The 16,386-nt window shown below is 37.7% G+C and overlaps 1 protein-coding gene across 1 annotated transcript; it reads right to left on the bottom strand.

Moving 5' to 3' along the window:
• Positions 1-380: 380 nt before the first annotated feature.
• LOC104605939 (uncharacterized) lies at positions 381-15,153 on the bottom strand. The gene is made up of 6 exons (XM_010270900.3): positions 14,951-15,153; positions 3,828-3,921; positions 3,473-3,649; positions 3,101-3,199; positions 2,182-2,424; positions 381-1,009 (listed from the first exon to the last, which is right to left on the bottom strand). Exons 2-6 carry the CDS (start codon positions 3,900-3,902, stop codon positions 545-547), a joined length of 1,059 nt encoding a protein of 352 aa, XP_010269202.1. The 5' UTR covers positions 3,903-3,921; positions 14,951-15,153; the 3' UTR covers positions 381-544.
• Positions 15,154-16,386: the final 1,233 nt, after the last annotated feature.

The raw sequence follows: 16,386 nt of genomic DNA, 5'->3' as shown, positions 1-16,386 counted from the left end.
ATGTAAAAGGCTATTCTAGATTTCTTCTCTTAAACATTGACAATAAAATTAAAGTGAGAGTCTCAGAGATCATCTCTTACATAGTTTCAGTTTGTACTTTTCTTTTTTATGAACATTCCAACCAAGTGACCAACCCCACCATCCCGTACTCCCGTCATACCTCACACATCATCTCCCAAGTGTTCCCCCATCGGTGTTGTGGAGAGAAAATTATGCCCGCCAACAGAAAGTTGTGAAGAAAAATGAAGTATCTTCACAAAAAATGTTACAAGAAAATTTGTGAATCAATTATTTATAATAGAATCTTACACGTCTATCAAAATCTTAAAGCACACCTCCCCCTCCCCCAAATAAAACAATAATGCTGAACACTGAAAATCTGTAAAAACGCCTTAATTGGAACTCATTGCTTCTATTCTCGAAGAAAAACTGTCCAGAAATCAGATACATGTTGTCCACATGGCTAAGAAGAAAAGAAAAAGAACAAATATTTTTCATATATTGGTTGCAAGCATCTAAGGATGTCAAAGTGTTAGTTGGATCCCTAGGATAAGTGCACTTTACCAAGGTCTGGAAGGTTAGTTGACCTTTCACCAGAACTTGAATCTCCAGCACAGTTGTTACTATTGTTAGCCACTGTTAAGTTATTATCAGGGGAGCATTCTTCAGAATCAACTCCTTTATCACAAGTGTTGTTCGCTTGCTCCTTATCAGAGTCATCAGAATCGGATCCTGAGTTGATGGTAATAAAACATGGGACCGTATTTGGAGTAGTTTCTGGGGCCGTAGGACTCCCTCTTGTCCAAAATGAGGGCATTCTCTTGTCGTCTTCTCTCATCCTCTCGGCATAGTTGCTAATGTTGAAACCCAGCTGGCTATTTCCTCCAAAAGCAGTCTCAAGCTTGTCCATGTCGAAGAGGTCCTCCATTATCTTCTTGGAATTAAGGTCGTCAGAGTAAACAAACTTTACTTTCCTGTAAGTTTTGGGCTCTAAAAAGGGTTTCACCACCTGCAATGGCATGTAAGTTTAACCACACAGAGGTGCGCAAATAAGGATGCATGAATCTACTTGGATGAATGAGCTGTAAAAACAAGCTTAGCTTACTATCCTAGCAGAAGACATGGAACATGCATAGGAGTCAAAACCCACCTCTGGAATGATTTGGTTTGCACCTAAATCTCATGGATATTCATCAGACAACCACAGCTATCCAATCACTGGGCTTTTTTCTAAATTATTTTGTGCATAATTTTCTTAGACTACACCAAAAATACTACTATGGATCAAGACAAAGTGCAGTGGTTATTTACTCGATGTTATAAGCCTCAGGCCGCAACAAAACCAGAAAGGCTGCTGGGTCACGGGATGGTTGGACTGCTGGTTCAACCCAGTGACCCATGGCATCATATTTATAAAATATAAAAATACCATCCAGGCTATAACTGGTTTTGTCTTGGTTTTAATCAGGGTTCAAGTCTAGCTCAACTGTTATGGCCATATTTTTTTATTCATGTTTACTTGCTTAATGTTTTTTATTGGTTATTTTAGTACAAAAGTCAAAAAAAGGAATTTTTCAAATGAACAGAATCTATAATAGATTATGATACATCTCTTATTGAAAACTAAAATAATGAAATCAGCAATAATTAAACATAAAATTATGGAATGAAAACTTATCATTGAGGTTAGGGCTTAAGACTTGAGACAAATGGATTATGACAATATGTAGTGGGACTATAATACATATATACAGTAGCAATAATGAAGTCAGGTTCATGTTGGGTCGGATTGCCCAAGGGGTACCCTAACCTAATTCGAAGTGAAGTCAGGTTGACAAAATACAACACTAACCCTCACCAATGACCCAACCCAACCCAAAAAAGTTGGGTTGGATTCAGGCTAGCCCGGCCCAAGTTGCAGCCCTAATAATTACCATCTATAATTAGCGTAAATTCATGCATAGAGCATTATAATTTCATAACACTCAATACTTCTCAGTTTACTTAAATATTCAGGTTTTTAGGCATCAGGTATGTCAAAAACCTACTGCATAAAATTCAATGTCTTCTTTCCCCATTTTCACTGGGTTACAAGCTTCATAGTTTTCTTTATAAAGAGAAAAAAATAAAGGAAAATGTTATTGAACAATAACAAAAAAAAAGGAAAGAGACAAGGCATACCGTCCAAAAGGATTCAAAAAACTTGGGTGGGTTGTACAGAATCGCCACACCAAGCCTTTCTGGGTAATGATCCTGTAAAACATGGGCTGTTTCCCGTGTTACCTTCACTGAAATATTTGACATATTGAAGCCCTGAAAATCAATGAGCCAAACCATCTGCTCCTGCTCTGGTGATAGATTTAAAATTGCATTCTCCATGCAATACACCAAGTACCTAATTTTTCCTTTCGTTGACTTTGTGTTCTGCATTTTAATATGATGCCAAGAACTTGTAAGAAAAAAGAATTTGCATGGTCAAGCATCAATATTAAAAAGATATCCATTGGGAACTTGACAGAACAATGTAAAGTGCGTGATATTATGACAGATGGTTCCAGGTTCCACTTATGATTTGGCCTTAGAGCCCGTATGGCTGCATATCTTTTCATTCTTTTTTCTTTTTCCTTTTTCCTTTTATTTTTTTTGTGTATTGCTGCATATCACAAATAAAAGGATAAACTTCCTTTATTCCTCACATATAGAGCCATTGCTCTTAAATCTCATCACAGCCAAAACTACACCAATGTGTAACAACTAACAAGAAAACTCCATTATATGAAATTCAGAGATGCCACACTATGTGGTGTTCAAATGCCAAATACATAATGAAAATTAGTTTACTGTTTCTCTTGTCGGAATGGGCATCAGCTCATTCCAAGTACATCCTTTCTATATTCCTGACTTGCATGGAATGAAGAACCAAACTATTTTGGGAACACATCTCGTAAGTATGAACTGAACTGCATGGATGTGAAACTTGTCTGACAATTAGCATCCATGTTGGACAGATTCCCCCCTCCCCCATTGCAGATACACACACACACACACACAAGAAAAAAAAAAGAAATACCTAAAGAAAGGATGGATAGTAAGATCAAACCTCACAACCAGGCCTCATGACAAGAACAGTTCGCCCATACTTATCAGCATAACCTGATCTGTATATTTTTCCTGTTTCAGCTTCATGGGCAACCTCTTCCTACATTGCAAGAAAAAAAGGAAACTATGTCCTGAAAACTAGCATATCTTGACAAAGAATATTCCAATTCCAAAAACAGAATGGTAAAATTATTTGCAAATGACCATGAAGCCAGATAGACAGCCAATATCTCAATTCCCAGAAAAATGAAGACTTTTATCTTGTGAATCAGACCAAGGCCATCTAGCTCAGAAAGGTTATATTTGCTTTGACAGTAAATGCTTTACAAACTAATACTAACAGAAAAAGATAAAGAAATAAAAGGTGGCAAACCCAGCGGATTTCTTCTGGCTTATACTCAAGCCTCCATTTCAATGTCTCTTTTAGCATTTTAGTTGCCTTCTTGACGTTCCAGTTTCGTGCCCGCAAATATCTTGCAATTGATGCATCAGAACAGTAAATGGACAACTTCTCAGGCAATGGCCCTATCATACGTCTCACTTCATTAATCTGCAAAAAGGTGTAACATCCTCTAAAATTTGTTAAGAAAAGAGGCCAAGAACACCTTATTACTTGTCCCAAGAACTTGAATTTTAAACTCAATTTGGTTATCCTGAAAATCAATGCATATGAATAACACGAGTAGTAATTTACAGGCTAAAGGAATACTGTTCATAACCAGGAGTACCTTCGCCTGCTGCTCTTCATACTTTGGCAGTTTGTCATGGCCATTTGAAGTAGACTTCTTCAGAACAGTGGTCATAATCTTCAAAGATGTCTTCCTGGAAATCCACATTTGAAAAGTGTAAGTATTCCACCTTTTCTTTATATTTGGGTCATGGGTATAGAACTAAGATTGTCAAAATTGGTTCAGTCATACAGCACAAATTGCTCAAGAGATTAATAGTCAAAAAATAAGCTTCTGTAAAGACAAAAGAATCCTACTGTTTTTTGTCTTTCACAAGGGCTTGTCCCATTTATGAAAATTGGGTTTTCCTATATTTCTACTCGATGAATATTGATTTAATATCTCTGTCTAAAATAATATCAAGTCCAGAATTCCTTTTCTATAGGCAAGTTTAGAACTTCTTTAGTTATCTTCTTGCTACAAAGTTTAGCTCCAACTAATTATCCATAGAACCTCTTAAATCTAACCTAAACCATTCACTAAATGCAAACATTTAAGTAACCTCATAAATCACCATTTTCACAAAAGACAGCAGTGTGCCCATTAGGATACTCAGCAATATCACTTCAAATCAAACTATTTTTTTTTTATTTTTAATGTCATCATTGTTTAAGAGGCCTAAAATCAAACTAAGAGCCTGTTCGTTTCCTCTTAACTCTTATCTCTTAAGAGGAATCTTTTAACTTTAAGAGAAAAATGGTTGTTCGTTTCCTCTTATCTCTTATCTCTTAAAGTGCAATCATACAACTTTTTATTTTCCAATGATACACCCAAAAAAGACAAACAAAAACTCTCATATATGGGTCAAAATGGATATTTGATAATTTTCAGAATTCAGAATTCAGAACAACATTCTTTGCATTAAGAGTTCAGAGGAAAGAAAAGTTCACCAATACCAATATACCTCTTAATGTAATTATTGCACTTTCAGATGTCAGACTTCAGAGCAAATGAACAGGCCCTAAAACTATTCTCTAAAAATAAGAAATTCTAATATCATCATTCAACAATTTGACAAAATGATGGTAAAAGTCCCACCAGGACACCACTAGTAACAAATCCTTGACACAGTCATGATATCATTGAATTTAAAAGAGAAAATTCAAGAATGTGCCTTCTCCCACTGAGAAAAAGGAAGGTTAAGAGTAGAGGCACAATGAAAAGAATGCTTCATGCTTCTAAATGGGACATAACAACCATCATCATCTAAGCCTTGTCCCAACTATAGGGGGAGTCCCTTTCTGACATGTTACATTCACATGAGATATAAACAAATTGTAAAACAGACAATGGTGAAAACTCGTGCAGGAAGGATGTTTCACTTTCCAAAATTTCACCATGATAAAGACTGTTACATTCACATGTTGGGCATGAAACAAACAACTCAATCCTTTGACAGTTCCTTTTAGAAAATGCCATTTGTTTTCAATTCTTATTAGATGTCAATCTTGTAATTCTGTTAATCTAATATAAGTAGTAGGCTTTCCAGAATGTTTACTTATGTTCCCTTGTTGAATACCATAACCCCCACTCTTTCAGACACATGGTTTATGTCCTAGCTAAGCCAAACTATCCATTAGATGTACCACCCTCTAGGTGGGCATCCATTTGGTTCTTAATCAATACCAGCTCTACATCTGACCATATAGGCATCTATAAGACTCCTCACAGACCTTGTCCATTGAAGTTTCAAGATTGTTATTATCTGTGATACCCAGATACCTGTAAATAGGTGCCATATTGTTTCAGATACTTCAATTATTAGCAACTTTCATATCCAACACACCTTCTCTAGCTATTTCCCTGCTTCCCTGATGTATCTCAGTAAAATAGGTTAACATGTGCCCCAGTTAGATCCTCTCAAGATATGCTACTTTTTGGTCATATATTTTTTAAGAGCTTACTTGGTGTACAAGTTAGATTAATAAATTAGGACTTCTCACTATTTTTTTTTTTTTTTGGTGTGTGTGGTTGCTAAAGTAATGAAGATTTGTCACCTTTGGTTCTAAAAGCATTCATTTCAGGAGGCTTATTGTTTGGTTGGTGAGGTGCCAATCCCAAGATTGGAGCATGCTGTTGACTCCACTTATTTACCTCATCTCTACAAGCTTGTGCACATGAAGCCAGAGTCACACAGCATTGACCCCCTACCCGGAGGCCATGATCCTTGGATATTCATAATGAACTATCAATACCAATTTGTTTGTTGATCCCAAAGCACACTGCTTTAAAGATACATCTCGCTTGGCAATTGAAACTTGAAAAGATCATTTCAACTAGTAATGACATTTAGCTTTAAAAACTAGATATTAAACCATGATATAAGTATTAGTGGGATACCCGTACCTGTATCCATGTCCTAGATTTTAGGAAATTGATAGTTGTATTCTTGTCTTCTTTATCCATGTCCATTTTTGTAGTTTTATCCAGGAGCTATAGGTCCTTAATATTGGGATCTTTTATCATTAGCAACATAAAACTTTATTGATCTAGTATAATGAAACACACCAGTAATCCCTGACATAGAGAAGTATGGTTATGTCAATCAACAAAACAGCCATTGGCTGACTAATTCCTGCCTACAGCATAGAGTTACTGTGTTCATCATCATCATCATCCAAGCCTTATCCCAACTATATGGGATTGGCTACATGAATCCTGTTTCACCTGACTGTTCTGTTTAATGCCATATGCATTGTTAAATTATTTCCGCTTAAATCATTGCTTACTACTTCTACCCATGTACTCTTTGGTCTACCCCTTGTCCTTCTAACCCCTTCAACTTGTAACAAATCACTTATTCTTACAAAAGTTGTTGATAGGGGTGTCAATTGGACCAGATTTGGTCCAATCTGATCCAGTTCAATGAGTCCAGTACAGATGGACCGGGTCCAATCCAATCTGATGAATACTCTTGACCATTTTGGATCAGTCCAATTCAATGTCTAGACCACCCAATCTGTTCAAATTGGTCTTAATTTAGAATGGTTCTAACCCAAACTTGGTCCATTGACACATGTATTCTTATCTTCTATTAACAGAATGGATATTGGTTCAATCCGACCCAATTCAATATAAATCCATTACGGATGGACCAGGTCCAATTCAATCCAATAAATACTTTGGACCATTATGTATGGACTGGTCCAATTCAATGTCTTATTGGTCCATCCATTCCGTCCAAATCAAAATCAATTTGGACAGGGAGTAGAAAAGTTTGGACAACCTGTTTTGATATAAAAAACTGTAAAAGAAAGAAGAAAAGAAAGAGAAGTAAAGGTTTCAGCTGAGAAAGAGAGAAAAGGGAGATAGAAGAGAATGGGAGAAGCTCAGAATTAGGTCTGGTCGCCCCTTTCATTAGATTATATACTCATAAATAAAGGGAGTACAAAGACAAGTATGCCTTGGTAAGTCAACTACTTGTGAGAACTTAAAAACACTCTTAACTTAAAATATAAACTAATGGGCCTAAGGCCCAATAACTCCCTAACTATGCTATGTAAATAAAAAAAACATGTTATATCAGCCCAAAACTCAACACTCCCCCTCAAGTTGGGAATAAATGTCACAAGTAGAAAAATGTTGAAATAAAAAATCTGTAAAAGAAGAGAAGAAAGGAGGAAAGGAGGAAAGGAAGAGAAGAAATTTGAGAGAGAAAAGAGAGCAATAATGCTGGCAGCCCTCTTCACTATTATTTATAGTCTAAAATAATGAGTACAAAGACCAATATGCCCTTATAGGGCGGCTAACACATAAAACAATTAAAATAACTGTTCAAAAAGGACCCAACAAGAGTGTTGTGGTCCCCACTTCTAATCTAAATGATAAATAATTAAAAACTACCACTATAGACTACACAATTTGTCTAAAACCTCAACATCACACGTTCCCAACTTGTGTAAATCATGCTCCAACTGTTTCTTGCAACTCCTTTTGTAAGAACATCAGCAAGCTGCAAGTCAGATGCAACATGTGGGCAAGCAAACTTCTCCGGATGTCACCCTTTCCCTTATAAAGTGTCTATCCACTTCTATATACTTCATCCTATCATGTTGAGCTGGGTTGTAGGCAATGTTAATAGATGCCTGATTGTCACAATATAGCATCATAGGTTCTTTGGCCTCAACTCCACTCTCCTCTAACAAAGAACGGATCCTGAGGAGCTTTGAAACACCATGTGCCATGGCTTTGTATTCAGCTTCTGCACTTGACCTTGCCACAACTATCTGTTTCTTACTCTTCCATGAAACTAAATTACCTCCAACAAGAGTACAAATTCCCGATGTAGATCTCTTGTCATCTAGACACCCTGCCCAATCAGCATCTGTGTAAGCCTCTAACTTCAATTGTTCATAGTCAACAAACAATAGCCTCCCAATGTTGAACTTGTAGGGCATGCATCTATTGACTCACCACACTCACTGCATAAGAGATGTCTGGTGGTGTCATACATAAGTATAGCAACCGCCCCACTAATCTCTGATATCTTCCAACATCCTTCACTAGCTTACCCTCTAAAGCATTTATCCTATGGTTCTGATCAATAGGTGTATCAATTGCCCTTGCCCCAAGCTTTTGTGTCTCTTGTAGTAGATCTAGAACATACTTCCTCTGTAAGATGAAGATCCCATGTTTGGACCTTGCCACTTCAATGCCCAGAAAGTACTTCAGCTCTCCAAGATCCTTAATCTCAAACTCTTTGTGCAGATTCTTCTTCAAGGTATCAATCTCACTTAAATCATTTCTTGTAACTACAATGTCATCCACATATACTATCAAAACTGACACCAGTGAACCCCTCCTCTTCACAAAAAGAGTATGATCGGATTGAGTATGAGTATAGCCAAATACAACCAATGCACTTCTAAACCTATTAAACCAAGCTCTGAGTGATTACTTTAAACCATATAGGGACTTCTTTAACTTGCATGCCTTTCCTTTTTCCACATTATTGTAAAAGCCAATTGGAAGGTCCATATACACTTCCTCCTGCAAGTCCCCATTGAGAAAGGCATTCTTCACATCAAGTTGGAAGAGTAGCCAAGGGTATGTAGCTACTAATGATAGAAGAATCCGAACTGAACTCATCTTTTCCACTGGTGCAAAAGTTTCCAAGTAATCTATGCTATAAGTCTAAGTATACCCTTTTGCAACCAGCCTCGCCTTGTACCTTTCTATGCTCCTATCATCCTTGTACTTCATTGTATAAACCCATTTGCATCCAACAGTCTCCTTGCCATCGAGAAAATTCACAATCTCCCATGTCTGATTTTTAATCAATGCTTTCATTTCCTCCTGCATAGTTGTCTTCCACTCAAGTTTGGAAAGAGCCTCACTAACACTCCTAGGTATAGACACAAAGCCAAGAAAGGAAAGGAAGGCCTGGTAGGAAGGGGATAATCCACCGTAGGAAAGATAGTGTGAGATGCAATGAGCAGTACACCTCCTCTTCCCTTTTCTAAGGGCAATAGGGAGATCAAGGTCATCTGAAATGGTGTTAGGAGCAGGGGTAGTAGTATCAATAGGAACTAAACCATCAGGGTGACGTGGATTCCTCTACTACAGAATCAACCTCCCTATGTTGTCATAGGCGTTGTCGTGTAAAACACTGAGAGACAGGACGCAATGGAGGTGGCGAAGTAGGTGAGATAAGTAAATCAAACACTAGAGTAGACAAAGGAGCTGGAACAGGAAGTGGTATAGATTGCTCACTCCCTTCAAAAAAACACTCCCCCTGAAAAGAACCCCCCGAGAAAAAAGGTGTGGACTCAAAAAAAGGTGGCATCCATAGTAACATACCAACTCCCAGATACTGGATCATAACAATACCCCTTCCAATTTCCTGCATACCCAAAGAAGACACTTCTTCGTCTTAAGATCCAGCTTTGAGTGGTGAGGACCAAGAACATGAACAAAGCATACACATCCAAACACCCTTAGAGGAATATGGAATCTCTCCCCCTCGGGAAAAAGAAGGTTGAACAGAGTACTATATCCAAGAACACGAGAAGGCACCTGATTAATGAACACTGTTGTAAGAATTGCATCACCCCAAAAACGAATTGGAACTATAGAGTTCAACATCCTACTTCTTGCTACTTCCACAATATGTCTATTCTTCCTTTCTGCTACACCATTTTGTTGTGGAGTGTATGTACAACTGCTCTGATAGATAACTCCATGCTCCAATAGGTATGATGCCAGGTTTTTTTCAAAGTATTCACTAGCATTGTCTGATCTAAACACTTTCACTCATACCCCAAACTGTGTCAGCACCATCTGATGGAATTGTTGAACCAAAAACAGTACCTCATCACAGGATCTCATCAAATATATCCAAGAGTACCAAGAATAATCATCTATAAATAGAAGAAAATACAGATAGCCACCCATAGAGGAAACATGGTATGGCCCCCACACATCAGTATGAACAATATCAAAAACATAAAAACATCTTTTATTACTTACTTTAAAGGAATGTCTACAATGCTTTCCATGTTGACAGCCCTCACACTCCAAACTAGACAAACTGACAAACTCAAACAATTTGGAAAATAAAAAATGCAAAGAAGCAAAAGACAAATGTCCTAATCGATTATGCCAAAGCATAATCTGACGCACTAGCTTTGACACAACTCCTACTGACATGATGACTCTAATGACTGGGAAGCGCATCAAAAAGATAGATCCCATTCACCTCGCGACCACTCCCAATCATCCTATTTGATTCCAAATCCTACAAAACACAATGACCAGGGGAAAAATCACAGAACAATTCAAATTCTTAGTCAAGCTACGCTACTAACAGATAAAAGATCAGTGCTCAGTCTAGGAACATTAAGGACAAAAGGTGGTAATGGTATCAGTTATCCTGACAAACCCTTTCCCAGCAATGGGAACATGTGGTCCATCAATTGTGGAAACTCTATCTCTACCAGAGCAGAGGTGGTATGAGGTGAAAATGGTGGAAATGTTGGTCATATGTTCTAAGGCTCCTGAGTCTATAATCTAGAGAGGTCCCCCCTTACTTGTAGTGGATACATAATTTGCAGTGGCATGTGAACTACTTGTGTGCAAATGAGGTAGAATGACTACCTCTTGATCCTCTTCCACCTTGTTGTCCACCTGATAATGAGTTGGAACTGGTTGTATCCTTCTGATTCATAAACTACCCATATCTCTCCAATTCGGCCCTCACTGTAGCTGTTGCAACAGACTCTAGAGAGGCTGTAGTAGGTGGCCCTGATAAATCACTAGTCATTGCCATATTCACATTTCCCTTCTTATTTCTGAGTTGGCTCGGTACAAGGTGTGGGTAAAGCTTCCAACAGGTATCTATGGTATGTTTGGGTTTCTTACAGTAGTCACAGATCGAATCCCTTTTGTCCTCCTTTCTCGATTCATTTCCACCCTTGTCCCCACTCGGCTTAGGCTGACTATGCTAACCATAGCTGGCTGCTCAAGGCCTAGGTTCTTCATCATCACATTTCTCCTACTCTCCTCTCCAAACACAAAGGCATATGCCTAAGAGAGAGTTATACTGTCTCGGGAAAGAATACGTTATCATGCAATATCATACTCAGGGTTAAGTCAAGCTAAAATCTCAAAAACCCTATTCTTCTCTACCATCTTCTGATAAGTTATTGCATCTTTTCTATTTTCCCAAACCATAGTCTCCAAATGATCTATCTCCTGCCATAAGGTTTTGAGGGCTGAAAAATAAATAGCAACAGACTTATCTCTCTGCCTAGTAGTAATCACATGGTTTCTCAACTAATAGGCTCTAGCAGTGTTCTCATTTTGTGAATAGGTTTCTACTACTCCATCCCAAATCTCCTTAGTTGTGTTATCCCATAAAAAGTTCTTACTTATATTGGGCAACATGGAATTACACAGCCAAGTCATCACCATGTAGTTCTCCTGTACCCACCGGGAATGGTTAGTTTCAGGTTTCTTTTCCTCACCGGTGACATACCCCAATTTCCCACGAGCACCAATGGCCATCATTGCAGATTGTGACCATTCTAAGTAGTTTGTACCATCCAACTTGACTATAGTGATTCCGGTCCTAAAGAGGTCTCCAACACCTCCTCCCCCAAATCCCATTTCTCCTATAAATTTGTTTTCAACTCCACAGCCTTCCATAACTCCCAGAGTAGATTAGGAAATCAATTTGAGATGAAAAGAAAGGTATTTATCTCCTTTGGAAACCTAAAACACCCTCCTGGAACCCTATAATCCCCTCCCTCCAATGATTCCTTTTTCCGTAAGAGTGGAAGAAGAGAGAGAAGAGGTTGTCGTACCCTCCAGAGACCTCCAAAAAGGTTGGGACTTGAAACACCCCCTTCAAAAAACCTCAAGGAACCCTAGAAAACTAGAGCACCACTTCTTACGTCAAAATTGAAAGTCCTACTAAAATAGAACTCTCCCCCTTTCTTTAGTTCTTCCTGATTTTAGTGTAAAACCCTAGACCAGCTACAAGGGATTGCAATTCCACCAAAAAATCCAAAAACTAGGCTTACCTGAAGTCTTCGATTAGCCCTTTACCTTATCATGCAGTCAGCCGATCTAGGGCTGCATGATGGAGCAGCTCAATAAATCTTTAAACTTGCTCTGATATCAAGTAGAAAAGTTTGGACAACCTGTTTTGATATAAAAACTATAAAAGAAAGAAGAAAAGAAAGAGAAGAAAAGGTTTCAGCTGAGAAAGAGAGAGAAGAGAGATAGAAGAGAATGGGAGAAACTCAGAATTAGATCTAGTCGCCCCTTTCATTAGATTATATACTCATAAATAAAAGAGAGTACAAAGACAAGTATGCCCTTAGTAAGTTGGCTACTTGTGAGAACTTGAAAACACTCTTAACTTAAAACATAAACTAATGGGCCTAAGGCCCAATAACTCCCTAACTATGCTATGCAAATAAGAAACATGTTATATCAGCCCAAAACTCAACAAGGTCCAACCCAAAACCGGGTCCATTGACACCCCTAGTTGTTGATGGTCTTCTATGCACATGACCAAACCATCTTAGTCTATTTTCTCTCATTTTATCACCTATTGTAGTTAAGTCCCTACTTACGACTTTCTTTGTGATCCTATCCTTTCTATTTTTCCTGCTCATCCATATTAACATACAAATATGTTCATGACAATTCAGCAAAAGTTTTAGTGTCGGCTGCCAACCTGACGTAACCCTCCTTTATCCGGGATTGGGGCTGGTGGTGTAAGACATGCTCACACTGGCAGAGTTGTAGAGTTACCTTGATGGCATTACAAATTAGTATCACACCCCGCCCCAACATTCCTCAATAATTAAGTTACAGAGTTACCTTGATGACATTACAAATTAGTATCACACCCCAGCCCCAACATTCCCCAGTTATTAAAATAAGGTTGAGTTGGTTAGGAAAGAGATGCAAGAGAATACAAAAAATTGAAGAGAGAAACAGAGATAACTAGAAGGTGCTTTAACAATGCCTTGTACAGGCTTGCAACAAGTACCAATCCTCATAGTGCAACAAGTTCCCCTCCACTTGTATAGCTCAATTTTCCCTCACCATTACATATCCAGCCAAAACCAACAACCTTGTAGGGATTATTTGGCATTTAGGGATCCTTCATGCCAAATGACAAGACATTTTAATTGGCCCTGACCAGGTGACTCATGATAGCAAGCATTCTACCCAGTTTAAGAAATGTGGGGACCATCACCTACTACAGCTACCATTATCTTGTCCAACCATATGTAAAGTTCATGTGCCCATTGACCAGTCTTGGCAAATATTCCAACACCTCCTCTAAACCTCTTTTTTAACTCCTGTAATCAGCACTAAAGTGTTACATGTACATATTCCATATTAGTTATTGAAACAACCCAATAACACATTTACACAAATAGGATTCAGAAGCAACTCTGGACTTGCATAACCATTTTAGGAAAGAGGCCTATAAGTCTATATACTCTGTTTAATTATGCAGGGATCTTTAGAATAACTGTTTGAGCATAAACATCTTCACACCATTATCTCTCTTTGCACAAGGCAGTTATTGAGAATTTCTACGTAAGCTGTTTGGCCCTAGAAAAAATAAATGTAGAGATTCCAAAATTCACTCCACTAATGAAGCTAATTAGAGGTTGTCAACGAAACAAACCCTTTAAGACATCCTTATTATCCAGTATAAAATTATCAGGCAAAGAACCAACTGATGGTGGCTCAGCTCTGGCTAGTTGTAGCAGAGAGTTGGGATCAAATCTTGTTACCACCAGTGCTTGGGGGAAATGGGTATGGGGGACGGGCTACCATGAAGCAACAAAAAAAGGAATCAGGCAAAAAGCATGTTGGGAAAACTTATCTCACCTTAATATCAACAATAAATTATCCATAGCCATAGGACATCACCTCTGATTCATCAAGTGTATTAAACTACTGAACATCACAATTAGACTTATTTGTGCCAACATGGGTAGGGCATTGTCCCTTAATTTTACAATCATAATCATCTCTTCAAAATAGAGCAGAATGAGGAAACAGGATTCATGTAGTCGACCCATATAGTTGGAATAAGGCTTAGATGATGAATAACGGTCTTTGAAAAATAGAAGTCCTTGACAATTTTTCTAAGGATAACCAAATACAATTTGTCTAATGTACCAAAGAAAACCCCTGATCGATAACCAAACCAAATTGCGTTTGCTCTCTAAAATCTATAAAAACGGTAACCAAATTATAGATAGAATAACAGATTTTCCCCAAGGGGATTTAAAAATTTTTATAGTGAATCCACTACTATATTCTTGATTATAACCGCAATAAACCTCGAAACCATCAAAGGTTAAAAGAGTTAGAAGTGAGTTTCAAACACATCAAATTAACTGGGGAACTAATTAGCAGCACTAAATCAGTGGCGATTTGGGACTGGGGCAATTGACAAACATCCTTTTATCAGTCACAGCTTTGAGTACTCAAATGTTTTATGACGAATGGTGAACTTCAGAAGGTTTTACAAGAGATCTTACAAATACAATTTTAATATGTTAGACAAACAAAACCAAAAGTCAGAAGTACGACCAGTGCGCATAACATCCAACTCCTAGTAACAACTTCTAACAGAAACAGTATACCTGTTATGGATTAACTAAGCGTTCCCCTCCCCCGCTACTTCCCGGCTCCTGAATAATCTCAACTGTCAAGAGAAACCGAAATCTGGTCAACCATTAAAAGGTCTTGCGGGAAATACCGATCTTACAGATGGGTTTGCAAAGAAGACAACTGGGTCGGTTGAAAAATCAACGAGAGGAGAGGAAGGAGGGAGGAGGCGATGGGTAATGTGTATGACGTCTGGACCAAGTATTTTAAAAATTCTTTTAAATCCCAGTGGCCCTTGTACTCCCCTTTCTTCGTGGTAAATTTTGTATTTCTAGATGATGGTCAAAACTCGAAAGAACGAAGGATTGGATATTCACGACTAATAAGTCATAAGAGAAAAGGGGGAAAAGGTTGAAATTTTCATTTCCATGCCGACAGATGTAGTTTTGGTGGGTTTTCTGTTTTCTTTTTTGCTGTAATCTTTACTTTTCCCCTCTTTTTTAACTTTTCTGTAAATCTATTTTTTTCTATTTCAACTTTCCTGTAATTTTTCATTACTTGCTGAGTTGCTTCCCAACATAATTTGTCTGGGCAGGGATTGGACTCCAGGCAAGTGGCAACTCGACTGTAAGGCAATTTTTACCATCTTTGTTTTCCTTTTCTTACGTTTTCTTACAAATCAAACAACGTTTTCTTTCAAACCAAACACAGTATAAATGGATCCGCAATAATCTGCCGAAAGTCATCGATACACATGGTAATTGACCCAGCCAGTTCTAAAATGCTCCGAATAGCTGTTTTTGGGTAAACTGAGTTGTTCATACTGTTGTGATTGGTTCTAATTTTCTAGAGGCAAAGCAAAATAATGGAAAAAGGCACACATGATGGAAATGGAGAGGAATTTGGCACGTGAAACACTTGTGTATGTGCAAGCAACCAAACAAAATAAGGGTCTGGATGTAATAGGCACATAAGGTAAGCACAATGAGTGAGAATGTAATAGCTGTGTAAAACATGACCCAGTTAATGTGCCTTTCATCCAAACGGTTTTGTTTCATTAAACAAAAATTATCCATTATTTTATTATCTGTCAAAATAATTAAAAATAAAAAACAATGAAAATAGAAAATGTAAATGAATCTCAACTCCTAACATGTTTAGGTTTTCCTTTTTCATTGTTTTTATTTTCAATTATTTTGACAAAAATAATAAAATAATGGATAATTTGTGTTTAATGAAACAAAAATATTTGGATGAAAGACACATTAACTGGGATATATGTCACACACCTATTACGTGTTCACTCATTGTGCTTACCTAACGTACCTACTACATCCGGGCCCACAAAATAAATTAGAAAAAAAGGGGTTTTATGGTGGAAATAGTGGATAGTAATGTATAATAGTAAATTAGATTATGATATGAAAGATGGATCCAAAGTCTCAGACCAATCCATCAGAGAAAGCCATGT

This window comes from Nelumbo nucifera, chromosome 1 (genome assembly GCF_055504915.1).
Source record: "Nelumbo nucifera cultivar China Antique chromosome 1, China Antique-T2T, whole genome shotgun sequence".
NCBI lineage: Eukaryota > Viridiplantae > Streptophyta > Magnoliopsida > Proteales > Nelumbonaceae > Nelumbo > Nelumbo nucifera.
Note: the sequence above shows the minus strand (reverse complement) of the source record. Positions and strands in the feature narration are given on the sequence as shown.